Below are 16,425 nucleotides of genomic sequence, written 5' to 3'. Positions count from 1 at the left end.
GAAGTTGATTGGTGCAGGTAGCAGCTGAAGCCCCAGGACTATTTGCACTGACCTACTTCTGCCATTAGATGGAGCCCAGGACTTCAGCGAGAGTTCAAAACGGGAGCCAGGAGAGGAACAATTGAAAAACAGACTCCAGGGACTAAGGTAAGAACAGAGAACTGGGGTGGTGAGATGAGGGCAGGAGAGAGGAAAAGAGTTACTGAGGGCAGAAGCAATCTGGGAAAAGTCATATGAGTAGGCAGGCCACAGAAGAGGAGGTTTATGACAAACAACGTTAAATTGAAACTGGCAATGTTAAATGGGTATATTGACATATTAATGATGTTGAAGTGAACAACAAGTGAGTCAATATTATTTATAATATTATAGCAATATGAATTTTTTAGTGTTGGTTTTTACTTTAGTCTATTGTAATGGTCTTTTTTGGGCCTAAATCAAGCACACATGTCAATCCCTGAAAAAAGTTAGCCTTATCAAGTCAACCTCATGACTTGGCCTAAAAAAATTGGTCTCAAAAATTTTGGCTTTTATAAGTATATATGGGCCAGAATTTTTCCGTCGGCAAGTTGGGGGCGGGGCTCGCTCGCTGATGCGGGATGACGTCGGGAGGAACCCTCGACATCATCCCGCCCCATTTAGATATTCAGGAAGGTGGGCGGACAGCGAAATCAGCTGTCCACCCACCGACCTGTCAATGGCCAATTGAGGCCATTGACAGGATTATTAACCCAATTAAAGGCCCTGCCTGTCCAACCTTAAGGCTGGCGGGCAGGCCAAGAGCCCCAGCTGGTGGGATGAGGTTTCATGTCCGTTTTTAAAATCTTTAATAAACTGTCATATTTATTAACATGTCCCATCTCGTGTGACATTGTCACATGAGTGGGACCTGTTAATTTTTTTACTTTTCTATTTTTGAGGTTTTTTAAACTGTCACCAATCTCCCTGAGACAGCACTCAGTCTCAGGGAGCGGAGCAGCGCTGCGTGCGAAAGAGCGCGCTTTGACAGTTGGGGAATCTCTCCCCTGCCCCTGCACAGGAAGCGCATAACGCTTCCCATCGGGCAGCCCGCTGGGCAGGCCTTAATTGGCCAGCCCACTCAAAATGGCAGCAGGGCCCGTTTTGGTGGCTGAGCTCAGCTGCCCGCCCACCGCTGAGTCGGTGGGGCCCACCCGCCCATCGAGGGCTAAATTCTGCCCATGGTATTATATATCAAGCAACCATGACGTTACTGGTTTATTTGTGATTTTTATTAAATTCTACTTATTGTTGCATTTGTCTCTTGCTGTTAGCTTTACCCCACTTGTTAGTGCTGAGGAGAAAGTGTGCCACCTGGTACACTGTCATCGGCTGATTACAATAACTATATGCCTCAATAACGGCAGCTTTAACAGATATCCTGGTACCTAACTGTCTGAGAGCAACCAAACGTTTTCAGGAGCCAGTCCTCTTCATAGTTGGTATTTAATAGCCCTTCAGCTGAAATGTTAACCAAGGTCCTGTCTGCCTATATCTTATGTTAAGATCAGAGGGCGCTTCCAACTGAACATTTCTTTCTAAATCTCCATTTCTTCCCCAGTCTATACCACAACAAACTGATTAGATTGTGAATCTCTTTTTTTTGTTTTCATAGAATCTCTTGGGTTAGACTTTCCACTTTGGCCACAATTTCCCGCATCCAAAGTGTACTTGAAATGGCGCTGGTTAGGCTCTGTTTCAAATTTCTGCTAAAACTCATTTGCATCATCAGATGTAAAATCTTCGTGAACCAGCTCATTTGGGCAGTTGAATAGAAGGCAATTATTTTGCATTTTAAAATTATTCTTTTGATATATTGAACGGTGGTCACCTTGGCCCCCTTCTGTTTTTCATCTACATGGTCCCTAAAAATGAAACTACCAACTCCTAAACTTGTTATTTATATACGGTGTTATGTAACATTTATCAATAGTTGTCTGGTATGCGTTATGTGATGTTTGTAATGTTCATGTTGTGCCATTATTGCAGTTAATTCAGATGTAAACAATGCATAGCTTGTCAATGCAACAGGCAAAGCACTTGTTCCCTTCTCGGTATGGTGCTTCAATAAATCTCTTTATAAATTAATATTGTGTTTAAACGTATTTTGCAGTCATTACCAAAGCCAAAAAAGAAACGTCAAAAGGGCGGAAAGAAAGAACACAGCACCTCTGGGTCCAAGAAGAAATCCAAGGCTGCAACCTTAGAAGAAATTCTCACAGATGAATCCAGTAGTGAAGAAGAAAAGAAAGAAAAGGAAAAATCTTCAGATGAAAGTGATGTGGAGGAAGAAGTGGAGGTTTGTGTCAGTTATGTCCTGGCCACTTAATGAATATTATTTGATATAGAGGAATTAACTAGACTCTTCAAAATACCTGTACAGCAAATGGGTCAATAATAATAATCTAACCCAATGTTTAAACTAAGATCTACTTACTTTGAAAGTGATGAATTCTGTCTTAAGAACAGAGAGCGCTCGAGGGGACTTGAACCCAATGGTCCCAACCCTTCCCCCACCCACCCCCCTCACCCCCCCAAGCAAAGATTAGTATAATTTTAGCTTTCTTTTCACCATACCCCTCTCACTAGAAAAGTGTTATTCAAGCCCATTTATGTGTCTCTGATTAAGCTATTCCAATTTCTTAATTCCATTACTCTGAGAATGTTCCTTCTATCACTTCTAGCTTCTCTCCCTGATATTTGAACTGCTCATCATTTGCTTACATTAGTTTTTTGTCAATTTCCATTTGTAATTTTGAAAACCTTTACAGGACCTCAATTTCTTTTGTTCTGAAGTTTCCTTCGTCTTGTGCACCACTACAATGGCCTTAAAACTAGTCTTTTTTCTAGCTACTGTGTTCATTACAACATTGTTGCTACCAGTCACTTTTGTACCAACTCAGTCCACTTGAAATAAGTATTAATTTCCTTTAGCGCTCAAGTCTAACTGGAAATTTTTGATTGGCGTTAGTAGAATGTATATTGCATCTATCCACCTGGAGCTTTTTGGTGAGTTTGGGTGGAGGGATGCGGAGAGACAAATCAGCTGCTTTTGCTGACAGAATGGGAAAAACCAGTGCTGCTTCAGTGAGCTGAGATGGTTGATTAGAGAGAAAAATGACCAGTATGATTTGGAGGCATTATCTATACTTTTCATTATGCAGGACTATTGAGTTTCCACTAAAAACTCCTGCGTCTCTGTCCACTATTCCATTGAATATATGACAATTGGCTTCTTCATTTTTATACTGGGTATATCCAAATTATTTTTGCACTCATCTATATAATTATGTCCACCACCTACCGGTTAGCCTTGAAGGTCTAGATTCTTCTGAATCTAGGTACATTGTTTCTCATAATAATTGTGTGTGTAGATACTCGTGTTTGTGTATACATGCATGGATAGAGAGGAGGCAAATGATCTGGCTTTCACTTACAGTTCAGGTGACTTGTCATCCAATACTAATGACTGGAAAAACTCTAAAAACAGTATCGCACAAACCTTTGAGCATTGACATACTGATCTGTTTCCTTCTTCTCTAATAAAAGTACCAGATAGTGGAAGAAAATCTGGACCATCTTGAAATTTCCTTTCTGTGGTGATAAGTTAGCCTATTGATCACTAAATGTTGGTCCTTTAAGGTTTTCCGTTATGGAGAAAAGGGCATAAAAGATAAATGTTGAAGTCATGATTTGAATGGTTTAGAGAAATTGTTTCAATAGAGTTTTTTGAGGATAAAAATAATTACAAATCCCGCAGCAAAGTGTTATGTTGTATTTAATTAGGAAATAGTACGTTAATAGGTGGGGTCAGAGTAATGGAGAAAGTAATAAATCGGGGTTATTGTGCATGTATGTGAATGAGTGTAGTGAATGAGATTGGTGAGTCATAGGTGCAAATTGCCATGTGGCAATATGATGTGGCTATAACAGAGACCTGGCTGAAAGAAGGGCAGGACTTTGTATTAAATATGCCTGGATACAAAGTGTTCAGGTAAGATGAGAAAGGAAGAAGGGGGAAGGGTGATAGTATTGTTTAAGGAGAGTATTGCTGTGCTGGAGAAAGGGCTGAGTAGGGACCAAAAAGGGGATTTGCACATGGAGGCAGGAAGCATAGCTGAGGTATTAAATTAATACTTAGTTTCTGTCTTTACCAAGGAATAAGACGCTATCCAGGCCATGGTGAAAGATAAGCTAATTCGGACACAAGAAGAGTGTAAAATTAAGGCGGCATTGGATAGGCTGTCCTTACTTAAAGTTGACAAGGCACCAGGACTGTATGAGATGCATCCAAGGATACTGAGGGAATTGAGAGTGGAAATTGCAGAGGCACTGGCCATAATTTTTCAGTCTTCCTTGAACTTGGGGGTGATGCCAGAGGACTGGAGAATTGCAAAAGTTACACCCTTTTGCGAAAATGGATGTAAAAGACAAGCTCAGCAACTACAGGCCAGTCAGTTTAACTTCAGTGGTGGGGAAACCTCTAGAAACAATAATTAGGGACAAAATTAATAGTTACATAGACAAATGCGGGTTAATTAAGGAGAGCAAGCATGGATTTATTAAGGGAAAATCATGTTTAGCTAACTTGAAGTTTTCTGAAGCTGTAACAGAGGGTTAATGAAGGTAATGTTGTTGGTGTGTACATGGACTTCCAAAAGGCATTTGATATAGTGCCATACAACAGACCTGTGAACAAAGTTATAGCTCATGGAATAAAAGGGACAATAGCAACATGGATACAAAATTGGCTGAGTGACAGGAAACAGTGGTGGTTAATGGAACTTTCTTCAGACTGGAAGAAGGTTTGTAGTGGAGTTCCCCAGGGATCAGTATTGGGACCCTTGCTTTTCCTGATATATATTAATGGCCTAGGCCTTGGTGTACAGGGCACAATTTCAAAATTTGCGCACGATATGAAACTTGGAAGCATCGTAAACTGTGAAGAGGATAACGGAGAACTTCAAAAGGACCTAGTTAGTGGAATGGGCATACAGGTAGGTGGCAGATGAAGTTCAATGTGGAGAAATGTGAAGTGATTCATTTTGGTAGGAAGAACATGGAGAGACCGTATAAAATAAAGAGTACTACTACAAAGTGGTTGCAGGAGCAGAGAGACCTGGGTGTATATGTGCATAAGGCATTGAAGGTGGCAGGACAGGTTGGGAGCCCAGTTAATAAAGCATACAGTATCCTAGGCTTTATAAAAAGGGGCATAAAGTGCAAGAGCAAGGAGGTTATGTTGAACTCGACTAAACTTAAGACACTTGTTTGGCCTCAGTTGGAGTATTATGTCCAGGTCTGGGTACCACACTTTAGGAAGGATGTGAAGGCATTGGAGAGAGTGCAGAAAAGATTCATGAGAATGGTTCCAGGGATGAGGAGTTTCAGTTCTGAAGATAAATTGGAGAAGTTAACTGTTTTCCTTGAAGAGAAGGCTGAGAGAAGATCTAATTGAGGTATTCAAAATCGTGAGGGGTCTGGACAGAATAGATAGGGAGTAACTGTTCCCACTCGTGGAAGGATTGAGAATAAGAGGGCACAGCTTTAGAGTAATTGGCAAAAGTGACACAAGGGGAAAATTTTTTTTTACAGCGCAAGTGGTTAAGGTCTGCTTGAGACTCTGGTGGAGGCAGGTTCAATCGAGGAATTCAAAAAGGAATTAGATTGTTCCATTCACAAAACAATGTGCAGGATTACAGGGAGAAAGCAGGAGAATGACACTAAGTGAAATGTTCATTTGGAGAGCCGAAGCAGAAACGATGGGCTGAATGGTGGCCTACTGCACTGTAATAATTCTGTGATTGTACTAGCACTGCATGCCACAGATGAAGACCACAGTAAACAGTATAGAAAAGGTAAATCCAGAATTAGTTACATGATGACAAGAGGTCACTTGTTCAAACTGCAAAAGTGAAGTTTGAGTGATATCAGAACATTGTGTCTTTTTTAGTATAGTGATCAACATGGAGATGTGCTTTGTTTTGGTAGCAAGTGACACAATAAATTATTGGACAGGCTAGTGGAGACAAAACCTTAAAATCCTAGAGATTGTTGGATGAAATGATTAGGAACAAACTGACTTTCCTCATCAGCATCTTTCTGTGATCATCTGACCTTGCCAGTTTTCTCTTTCTTTCGTGCCACAAATTAGCTGGAGCAACCAACAGCTGGGCTTAGTTCATAAGTCATGGTGTAGAGAATCCAGATCAGATGGTGACTGGGCTGTAATGCAGTCTGTGTAATCTGCCTGTATGCTGGCCATGTCAGGATAGTATTCCTGCTACTTATATTTTTAATTGGTGAAACGTTATTTTCACGCAATGGTAGCTAAAGGACGTGTTCCTTTTGAATTGGTCAAGACTTATAAAATTTTGTATTAATTCAGTCAGACCAGACTTTTTAATTAAGTAAAAATATCCACAGTTCTGTTTAGTTCTATTAAAAAGCATTGTGCAATAGCTCTAAAGTACAAAACACACAGCAGAACAATAAATCACTGGTGCCAAATATTTAAGAAAACTTTGAGAATCAGTTCAGTCTTTTTTTTTTCAGCCACCGAAGAAAGTGTCTAAAAAAGAGAAATCCACACCAAAAGTTGTGCCCAAAGGCAAGAAGGGACAAATTACTAAAGCAACAAATGTGAAAAAAGCTGACAGCAGCACTGCAAAGAAAACTGCAGCTCCTGCCAAGAAGGGTAAGAACAAAAGTAATTATCTAGTAGTAAGGTTAACAAACAACACATTAATAACCAAATAATATATTTTTGGGATTTTGGTCGAGAGCGAAATCTGGTTCCCTGGAATAAAATCTCCTTTGTTGTTTAAGGCATGTCCTCCAAATAACACTAGGTTACTGAGGAAACCAAGACAACAATCACCACTAGCTGATCCACCCCCCTGTTTCTTTCTCGCAACCTTGCCCCTCTGCCGTCCCTTTCTCACTTCCCCCATGCCTTATCTTTCTTGCTCCCCCCACTACATGAGGAGAGAGAGAATATTCCCATGTTTTCCCTAAAACTGACAGTCTGAATACACACACTAAACTCACTAACAGACTTTATTTTTTTGTAGAAAGGTGTGTTTTTCCATTAAATGAAAGATGTTGATTTCCACAGAGCAGAACATTTTCCTATTGTTTGCGTTCAATTTTGGCAACGGGTTTCTTTTAGGTTAGATATAGGATAAAACTTGTATGTGGCCCCACTCTTTGCCCCCTGACCTCAGGAATGTCTTCCACTGCATCAGTGAATTTCCCAATTTCCATATGTTATATCTTGGGGCTTAAATGCAGCTGCTGATTTGGTATGAGCATTGCTGAATTGAAACTACCCTGTATGCTTGCAGCTGATGGGGAGAAATTTTGCTCTCCCCTATACGCTGGGCTGAAATTTGAACCCAGATCTCGTAAATAAAAGGACGGTATTCTAACTTGCTGCACCACCCAGTTCCCGTTTAATGTAATTTTGTTCCCTAGACCTGGGAAGTGGCGTTAAAAAGGTGGCTTCGATTGGGAGGCTAGCTGAGAGTAAGTAAATCTTTTTAAATATCATTTTACATGCAGGCTAAAATGATCTGGAGGGAAAAAGATATTTTTTGTAAAAGTTAGTGTAGGAACAGGATACCATAAAGCATTTTCATGGAGTTTTCCTATTTAGAGTAAAATGGTAGAGAACTAGTGTGTCATTTAATGTACAATACGCTGTAAGCAATGATATTGTTTCCAGAAACTATTCCATGAATAGAGAATAAATGGCACTGAGAAAACAAAACTTCTCTTATCTCAGTAGTACTGTTTAAAATGAACAGCCATCTGAATAGTTCATTATGGTAGAAACTGATTGTAGTGTAAATTTTCTTCGTGCATTCCAGTGATGAGGATAGTCATTGCTAGCGTGAATGCAACTTTCCAGTAAGATTCCCTGTCAATAGTCAAAAGTTAGACTTTTATGTTGACACCGGGTAACCTGTCACTTACAAATTTGTCATTTGAGTTATCTGGTCAACCCACTCATGAGAAACAAGAGCTCTTGTAAGTTGATTTAATCTGGTCTATCTCCCTTTCATAGCATTTAATGATTGTGATTGTTGCAACCAGGTGACTAGTATTCTCTTTTATAGCCTGATTTAAGAAATTGTCAATGTTATAATGCTCAGGATCACCCTCTCCAGTCTATCAAATCAATCACAGATAAGGTAATCTCTGATCACTTCCATGTATCACTCTCCACTCACATTCCACTTCCACACCCCAACCCTAGCTCCTTCTGTGAAGTGATAGTAACTGCCCTGGACATCAAGGCAGCATTTGTCTAAGTGTGGCATTAAGGAGCCCTATCAAAACTTAAGTCAAAGGGAATTGGGCAGAAAATTTCCACTGTTTGGTGTCATACCTAGTACCAAGGAAGATGATTGTGGCTTTTGAAGGCCAATCATCTCAGTCCCAGGGCATTGTTGCAGGAGCTCCTCAGGGCAGTGTCCTAGGCACAACCGTTCATAAGGTGAGAAGCAGGGATGCTTGCTGCTGATTGCACTGTGCTCAGTACCATTCTTGACTCAAGGGGTACTGAAGCAGCCTGTGTCCATTTGCACCAATATTCAGGCTTAGGCTGATAAGTGGCAAGTAATATTTGCATCACACAAGTGCAGCCAAAGGCCATCTTCAACAAGAGAATGTAACCATCTCCCTTGACGTTCAACTTAACTGGATGAGCCATATAAATCATGTAGCTACAAGAGCAGGTCAGATGCTGGGAATTCTGCAGTGAGTAATTCATCTCCTGAATCCCCAAAGCATGTCCACCATCTACACAGCACAAGTCAGGAATGTGATGGAATGCAGTCTGCTTGTCTGGATGAATGCAGCTTTAACAACACAAAAGGTCAGCATCATCCAGGACAAAGCAACTATTTGATTTGCACCCATCCACTATCTTAAGCATTTGCTTCCTTTGCCACTGATGCACAGTGGCATCAGTGTGTGCTATAAACAAGCTGTACTGCGTCAACTCGCCAAGTCTCCTAAGAGTAGTATGGGTTTGTTTACACCAAATGGACTACAGTGGCTCAAGAAGACCATCATCATCTCAAGTGCAATTGGGGATGGGCAACAAATGCTGGCTTTGGCAGTGACACTCGCATACTGTCCCTAATTCAGTTAAAACTGCACTTTCAAAATCCCATTTCGTCTGGCCTTTGGCTCTCCATTTGGCATAATATTTCTGCAGCTGCTGATTTACACAACTGCACCCTCACCTCCACCTTTGCCCTAGTACCCCGTGAAACCATTACTTCGGCCCATTATAATAAAAACAAAAAACTTCTGCGGATGCTGGAAATCCAAAACAAAAACAGAATTACCTGGAAAAACTCAGCAGGTCTGGCAGCATCGGTGGAGAAGAAGAGAGTCGACGTTTCGGGTCCACACGACCCTTCAACAGAACTAAAGTATAGTTAGGAGAGGGGTGAAATATAAGCTGGTTTAAGGTGGGGGGCAGGGGGGAGAGAAGTTGAGGGTGGGGTGGTTGTAGGGACAAGCAAGCAGTGATAGGAGCAGATAGTCAAAAGATGTCACAGACAAAAGGATCAAAGAGGTGTTGAAAGTGGTGATATTATCTAAGAAAATTGCTAATTAAGAATGGATGGCAGGACACTCAAGGTACAGCTCTAGTTGGGGTGGGGTGGAAAGATTGACACGGTATTAATTGTAGATTTAAAAATAATGGAAATAGGTGGGAAAAGAAAAATCTATATAAATTATTGAAAACCAAAAAAACAGGGAGGGGGAGGAAACGGGGTGGGGATGGGGGGGAGGGGAAGTCTAAGATCTAAAGTTGTTGAATTCAATATTCAGCCCGGAAGGCTGTAAAGTGCCTAGTCGGAAGATGAGGTGCTGTTCCTCCAGTTTGCGTTGGGCTTCACTGGAACAATGCAGCAAGCCAAGGACAGACATGTGGGCAAGAGAGCAGGGTGGAGTGTTAAAATGGCAAGCGACAGGGAGGTTTGGGTCTTTCTTGCGGACAGACCGCAGGTGTTCTGCAAAGCGGTCGCCCAGTTTGCGTTTGGTCTCTCCAATGTAGAGGAGACTGCATTGGGAGCAACGAATGCAGTAGACTAAGTTAGGGGAAATGCAAGTGAAATGCTGCTTCACTTGAAAGGAGTGTTTGGGCCCTTGGACCGTGAGGAGAGAGGAAGTGAAGGAGCAGGTGTTGCATCTTCTACGTGGGCATGGGGAGGTGCCATAGGTGGGGGTTGAGGAGTAGGGGGTGATGGAGGAGTGGACCAGGGTGTCCCGGAGGGAACAATCCCTACGGAATGCTGCCCGGGGGGTGAAGGGAAGATGTGTTTGGTGGTGGCATCTTGCTGGAGTTGGCGGAAATGGTGGAGGATGATCCTTTGAATGCGGAGGCTGGTGGGGTGATAAGTGAGGACAAGGGGGACCCTATCATGTTTCTGGGAGGGAGGAGAAGGCATGAGGGTGGATGCGCGGGAGATGGGCGGGACACGGTTGAGGGCCCTGTCAACGACCGTGGGTGGAAAACCTCGGTCAAGGAAGAAGGAGGACATGTCAGAGGAACTGTTTTTGAAGGTAGCGTCATCAGAACAGATGCGACGGAGGCGAAGGAACTGAGAGAATGGGATGGAGTCCTTACAGGAAGCGGGGTGTGAGGAGCTGTAGTCGAGGTAGCTGTGGGAGTCGGTAGGCTTGTAATGGATATTGGTGGACAGTCTATCATCAGAAATTGAGACAGAGAGGTCAAGGAAGGGAAGAGAAATGTCAGAGACGGACCATGTGAAAATGATGGAGGGGTGGAGATTGGAAGCAAAATTAATACATTTTTCCAGGTCCCGACGAGAGCATGAAGCAGCACCGAAGTAATCATCGATGTACCGGAGAAAGAGTTGTGGGAGGGGGCTGGAGTAGGACTGGAACAAGGAATGTTCCACATACCCCATAAAGAGACAGGCATAGCTGAGGCCCATGCGAGTACCCATAGTCACACCTTTTATTTGGAGGAAGTGAGAGGCGTTAAAGGAGAAATTGTTCAGTGTGAGAACAAGTTCAGCCAGACGGAGGAGAGTAGTGGTGGATGGGGATTGTTCGGGCCTCTGTTCAAGGAAGAAGCTAAGGGCCCTCAGACCATCCTGGTGGGGAATGGAGGTGTAGAGGGATTGGACATCCATGGTGAAGAGGAAGCGGTTGGGGCCAGGGAACTGGAAATTGTTGATGTGATGTAAGGTGTCAGAGGAATCACAGATGTAGGTGGGAAGGGACTGGACAAGGGGAGAGAGAAGGGAGTCAAGATAACAAGAAATGAGTTCCGTGGGGCAGGAACAGGCTGACACGATCGGTCTGCCAGGACAGTTCCGTTTGTGGATTTTGGGTAGGAGGTAGAAGCTGGCCGTCCGAGGTTGGGCGACTATCAGATTGGAAGCTGTGGGAGGAAGATCTCCAGAGGAGATGAGGTCAGTGACAGTCCTGGAAACAATGGCTTGATGTTCTGTGGTGGGGTCATGGTCCAGGGAGAGGTAGGAGGAAGTGTCTGCGAGTTGACGCTCAGCCTCCGCGAGGTAGAGGTCAGTGCGCCAGACAACAACAGCAGCACCCTTGTCAGCGGGTTTGATGACAATGTTGGGGTTGGACCTGAGAGAACGGAGTGCAGTAAGTTCAGAGAGAGTCAGATTAGAATGGGTGAGAGGAGCAGAGAAATTGAGACGACTAATGTCACGCCGACAGTTCTCAATGAAAAGATCAAGAGAAGGTAAGAATCCAGAGGGAGGGGTCCAGGTGGAGGGAGAATATTGGAGGTGGGTAAAAGGATCCGTTAACGGGGAGAGGACTCCTGCCCAAAGAAGTGAGCACGGAGACGAAGACGGCAGCATTATTTTTAAATCTACAACTAATACCTTGTCAATCTTTCCACCCCACCCCCACTAGAGCTGTACCTTGAGTGTCCTGCCATCCATTCTTAATTAGCACTTTTCTTAGATAATATCACCACCTTCAACACCTCTTTGATCCTTTTGGCTGTGACATCTTTTGATTATCTGCTCCTATCACTGCTTGCTTGTCCCTACAACCACCCCACCCTCAACTTCTCTCCCCCTGCCCCCCACCTTAAACCAGCTTATATTTCACCCCTCTCCTAACTATACTTCAGTTCTGTTGAAGGGTCGTGTGGACCCGAAACGTCGACTGTTTTCTTCTCCACTGATGCTGCCAGACCTGCTGAGTTTTTCCAGGTAATTCTGTTTTTGTTTTTAACTTCGGCCCATTCCCCTGGTATACCCCCATCTACACTCTCATAAGTCCATGGATCATAGACTAAAAGAATATGGTGGACAACTGTTTTAGCTATTCACTGCCAAATCTGGCTGAATTACATAAAGCATTATTGGGTCCAGCTTTTGTCTATTAGAACTGTTCACTATTCCATGATCACTCTGGAATGCAAAGATAACTCCTGGCTTCTTTTCTCTACCGCCAGCTGTCACCTTAAACCCCTTTCCCTATCACCCCCTCATTCACTTCTGACAATAAGTGCAAGGAGTTCATGGGCTTCTTCATCACTCAGATCATCCGATCAGCTGCCTTTGCCACCTCCCTGCCTTCTGCTAGTTTACAGAGCAAACCTTTCTCTAGGGATCCTCTCTGCCCTAGCCCTGAGCTCTCATCTTTCTCTAGTTTCAATCCTATCACCTCTCATGTTTTCTCTGAGCTATCTTTTCCATGAGACCCATGTCCTGCTCTCTCAGCCCTGTTCCCACTAAACTGCTGATGACCCATCTTCCCTTCCTGGCCCCTTTGTTAGCCGATGACATTAACTGTTCTCTCTTTTCAGCTGGTGTCCCTCTCTCTTTTAAATCTGCTGTTGTCACCTCCTGCCCTGAACAAACCAACCCTTGACCCTACCATCCTTGCAAAGTATTTCCCCATCTCCAACCTCCATTTTGTTTCCAAAGTCTACAAACGTGTTGTTCTCTCCAGCTGGAAACTCTACTGAAAATGAAGCATGTGATGGCTACTTTTTAGGGAAATAGAAATCTTACCGTTCTAAAACTTGAATAAATCAAATTTATATGAACTGTTACAATGCTGCAAATTGCCAATGGTATGGTGTTGAGCAAATGCTAATTTCATGGGAAAATTATTCTCATTACCAGTTGGTCAGCAATGTTTTTCAGATGTCTTACACTCTGGTATTTGTTGAAATTGAACACCAGCTCTGTGCATTCTGTATTTTAAAATAAACTACAATGGTGTTACAACGTACTAACTTTTAGTGACAGATCTTTCTCCTGTTACCTTAGGCTGGAAAAGAACACGTTGGAGCCTGTATAGCTCCTAGCTGCAATGTGCCAAGAAACAGGACAAGGGGGTCATTGCTGAATTGAACTGATTGTGTAGGCAGCCACTGAAAAAACAATGACGTTGCAAATCTCATTTTGCAACTCCGTTAATGGGGAGGATGAAGAGTTTGTGCATCTCAGCTTATGAATGTTACAGAGGATATTAGAATTGAGGCAGGAAATTAATACAGAAAAGATAAAATTACTGAAATTATTGTAATTGAGACTCCCTGTTTGTGCCCCTCCTCTCAAATGTTCCTTTTTATAAAATCCAAATGATAGAGAATCCATCCCTATGCCTAATTTTAGTATACATGATGATTTTAACTTTTTTTTTTACACCCAGAAAGGTTTGTACTTTAGTAATTAATACTAGGATTGGCTGAGCCTACACTCTAAAAGTACAACCTGTTTGCAAGTTGATTAGCAATGAACTCTTATAGCTTTGTTTTTCCAACCCAACCCCCCACCTCACCATCATGACCTTTCCAAAAAGCTAACTCTAACTTGATACCAGGCTAATGTAGGATTTTTGAATCGGATTTTGAACAATTTAACAAAAACATTGCTCTAAAATTATATGATTAATTGCATTGAGTTCTGTTTAGTTTGAAACATTGTACTGCTTCATTGTTTCCCAGAAAGTGAATCTGAAGATAGTTCGGATGATGAACCTCTGATTAAGAAACTTAAAAAACCACCTACAGATGAAGAATTGAAGGGAACAGTCATGAAATTGTTAGTTGATGCAAACTTGGAAGAAGTCACAATGAAACAAATCTGCAAAAAGGTGAATTATTAATGGCTTATTGCATATGTTTTGTTTTAAACTTGACTGGAACCTGAGGTAAGGGGCCCCCTCTAGTAGATAATTTTCAGACTTGATAATGCCTAAACTGTGAAATTGACAGCAACTTCTAGGTGTATGCGCGCACACACTTAAACATGAAAATCCAGAAGTTGCTGTCGGTGATTTCCCACTGCTACACAGGATGTGCTATTCAAGTCCTTGCAGATGGAAATTTTGGGGAATTGACATGAGTTTCCATTTGCACTATTAGCCTTACTATAAACACCCTTAAAAATTGCACCTTGTTGAAGGAGGTGCAGATAAGTTTGTTTGCTATTTCAACTTAACTCTGTTTCTCGCTCCACAGAATTAACGTTTTGAGTCAGCACGACTCCTCTTCAGAGCTAAAGAGAAGTGGAAATGTGGAATTTATACTGTTTGGGGGGCAGAGGTGGTGGAGCAGGTAAAACAGGATAGAAGGTCAGCGATAGGTAGGGACTAAGGAGAGATTGACAGAGATGTCATGGGCACAAGACAAAGGGAGTGTTAACAATAGTGGTGAAGACTAAAAAAGGTGCTGATAGTGACATAAAGGTAAGAAAGCAGAATGTGTCAGCAGAACAAGGATCAGCATTCTGAAAGAACAACATAGAACAAGTCACAAGTGGCCCTTTTGGGGTGGTGGGGAGGGTGGCGGTTGGGAAAAGGATTAAAAAAGGGGATAAAACGATGAATGAAAATAAGTAAATAAAATATAAAAATACATTTTTTAAAAAGGGGTAAAGATAGAGGAGAGACTTCATAGTCTGAAGTTGTTGAACTCAATGTTAAGTCCGGAAGGCTGTAAAGTGCCTAATCAGAAGATGAGGTGCTGTTCCTCCAGTTTGCGTTGTGCTTCACTGGAACATTGCAGCAGGCCAAGGACAGACATGTGCCCGTGACATCTTTGTCAATCTATCCTTTATAAGCCCCCACCTGTCGCTGATCTGTCCTGCTTTACCTGCTCCGCCCACAAACAGTATAAATTCCATCACATTTCTACTCTCTAGCTCTGAAGAAGGATCGTGCTGACTCGAAACATTAACTCTGTTTCTCTCTCCACAGATGCTGTCAGATCTGCTGAGTTTTCCCAGAATTTTCTGGTTTTATTTCATATTTGCTTTTATCTACCTTAATCTATTGTGTCCCAATATTTATTCCACTGTCTGTAAAATTATTAAAACATGAAAGATAATAGGTGCTTTTTACTTCTTGATTTGCTGCCTGTGAGAATTCTTATTCTTCAATGTGATTTGCTGCTTAGCTTGCTTGATAACGTAACAGTTGCTGGATCCCCTTGAGTTGATGGTGGAATGAAATTGTCAGGAAAGGTAAAATCCATTGCACAAAGATCACAAGATCTTTGTGGTCAACTTGCTTCGAGATGAGCAGTGAGCACAGTCACTTTGCCACATATTGCAAAGTCCAGCCCGGTGGATGTTGGTAGAGAATTGGGAGCACCCAGATCTTGTCTTGCAATGCATTAAATGAAAGAACCAAAACAAGTGGAATGTGAAGAATATGTCCGCATATGTAGGTTTTAGCCACCAAGAAGTCATGAAATACAAGTAATGAAAAGTTGTGCAAAGTGGTGATAACTCCTGCAAGACTTTGTCCTGGGTATATCCTGACAGATGGCAGTAGTAGGCATTCCGTTGTCTAGTTTTTAATAGAATGCAATACTCTGATTTTAAAGATACTTTCACATCGGACCATATATGTGGTGGGTATTAACCAATCTGATTTAAAGAAAATGAGCCTTTATATTAAGGAATGTTCAGAAAAATGATTGAACTCCACCCATACTGACTTTTTTTAAAATCAGTGTGCTTGACCTTAAACCAATGCAGGCAATTATTTTCATTGTATTGTTTGGTTCTAAATTTAACACTAAAAAATCATTCTCAAATATGGTGTACAAAGTACAGATTTCTGCAGTTGATGTGTTAAGTGCAACATGAATTCAAATTTTTCGTTCATGAGCTATTTCAAAAATGCACATTTTATTCTTTAAAATGTTTTCATAGAATTATTTATTTTAAAGAACTGAATCTTTCATGCAAATGAGCCATGTTTTGTGTTGGCATTTTGTGACATGAGCATAGGTGAGTTAGTGGAGCTTCTGAGTTGATGGTTCTCTACAATCATAATGAATGTTTAGAATTTTGTGTTTATCCTCAGTGACCATTATTCCAGCTACTGCTACAAATTCACTTCATTTTAAAGCAT

At 41.9% G+C, this 16,425-nt stretch overlaps 1 protein-coding gene across 2 annotated transcripts in view; it reads left to right on the top strand.

The window, feature by feature from the left end:
- LOC144679033 (protein DEK-like) overlaps positions 1-16,425 on the top strand; it is a 55,987-nt gene that overhangs the window by 34,727 nt on the left and 4,835 nt on the right. Inside the window, exons 7-10 of one of the 2 annotated variants that reach the window (XM_078539283.1) lie at positions 2,132-2,317; positions 6,574-6,715; positions 7,495-7,545; positions 14,009-14,157. In XM_078539283.1, coding sequence (XP_078395409.1) covers positions 2,132-2,317; positions 6,574-6,715; positions 7,495-7,545; positions 14,009-14,157 — 528 coding nt within the window. The remainder of the gene's footprint in view (positions 1-2,131; positions 2,318-6,573; positions 6,716-7,494; positions 7,546-14,008; positions 14,158-16,425) is intronic. The other variant, XM_078539284.1, reaches the window with a different exon arrangement.

This window comes from Cetorhinus maximus, chromosome 3 (genome assembly GCF_964194155.1).
Source record: "Cetorhinus maximus chromosome 3, sCetMax3.hap1.1, whole genome shotgun sequence".
Classification (NCBI taxonomy): domain Eukaryota; kingdom Metazoa; phylum Chordata; class Chondrichthyes; order Lamniformes; family Cetorhinidae; genus Cetorhinus; species Cetorhinus maximus.
This window is presented reverse-complemented; position numbering and strand designations above follow the sequence as displayed.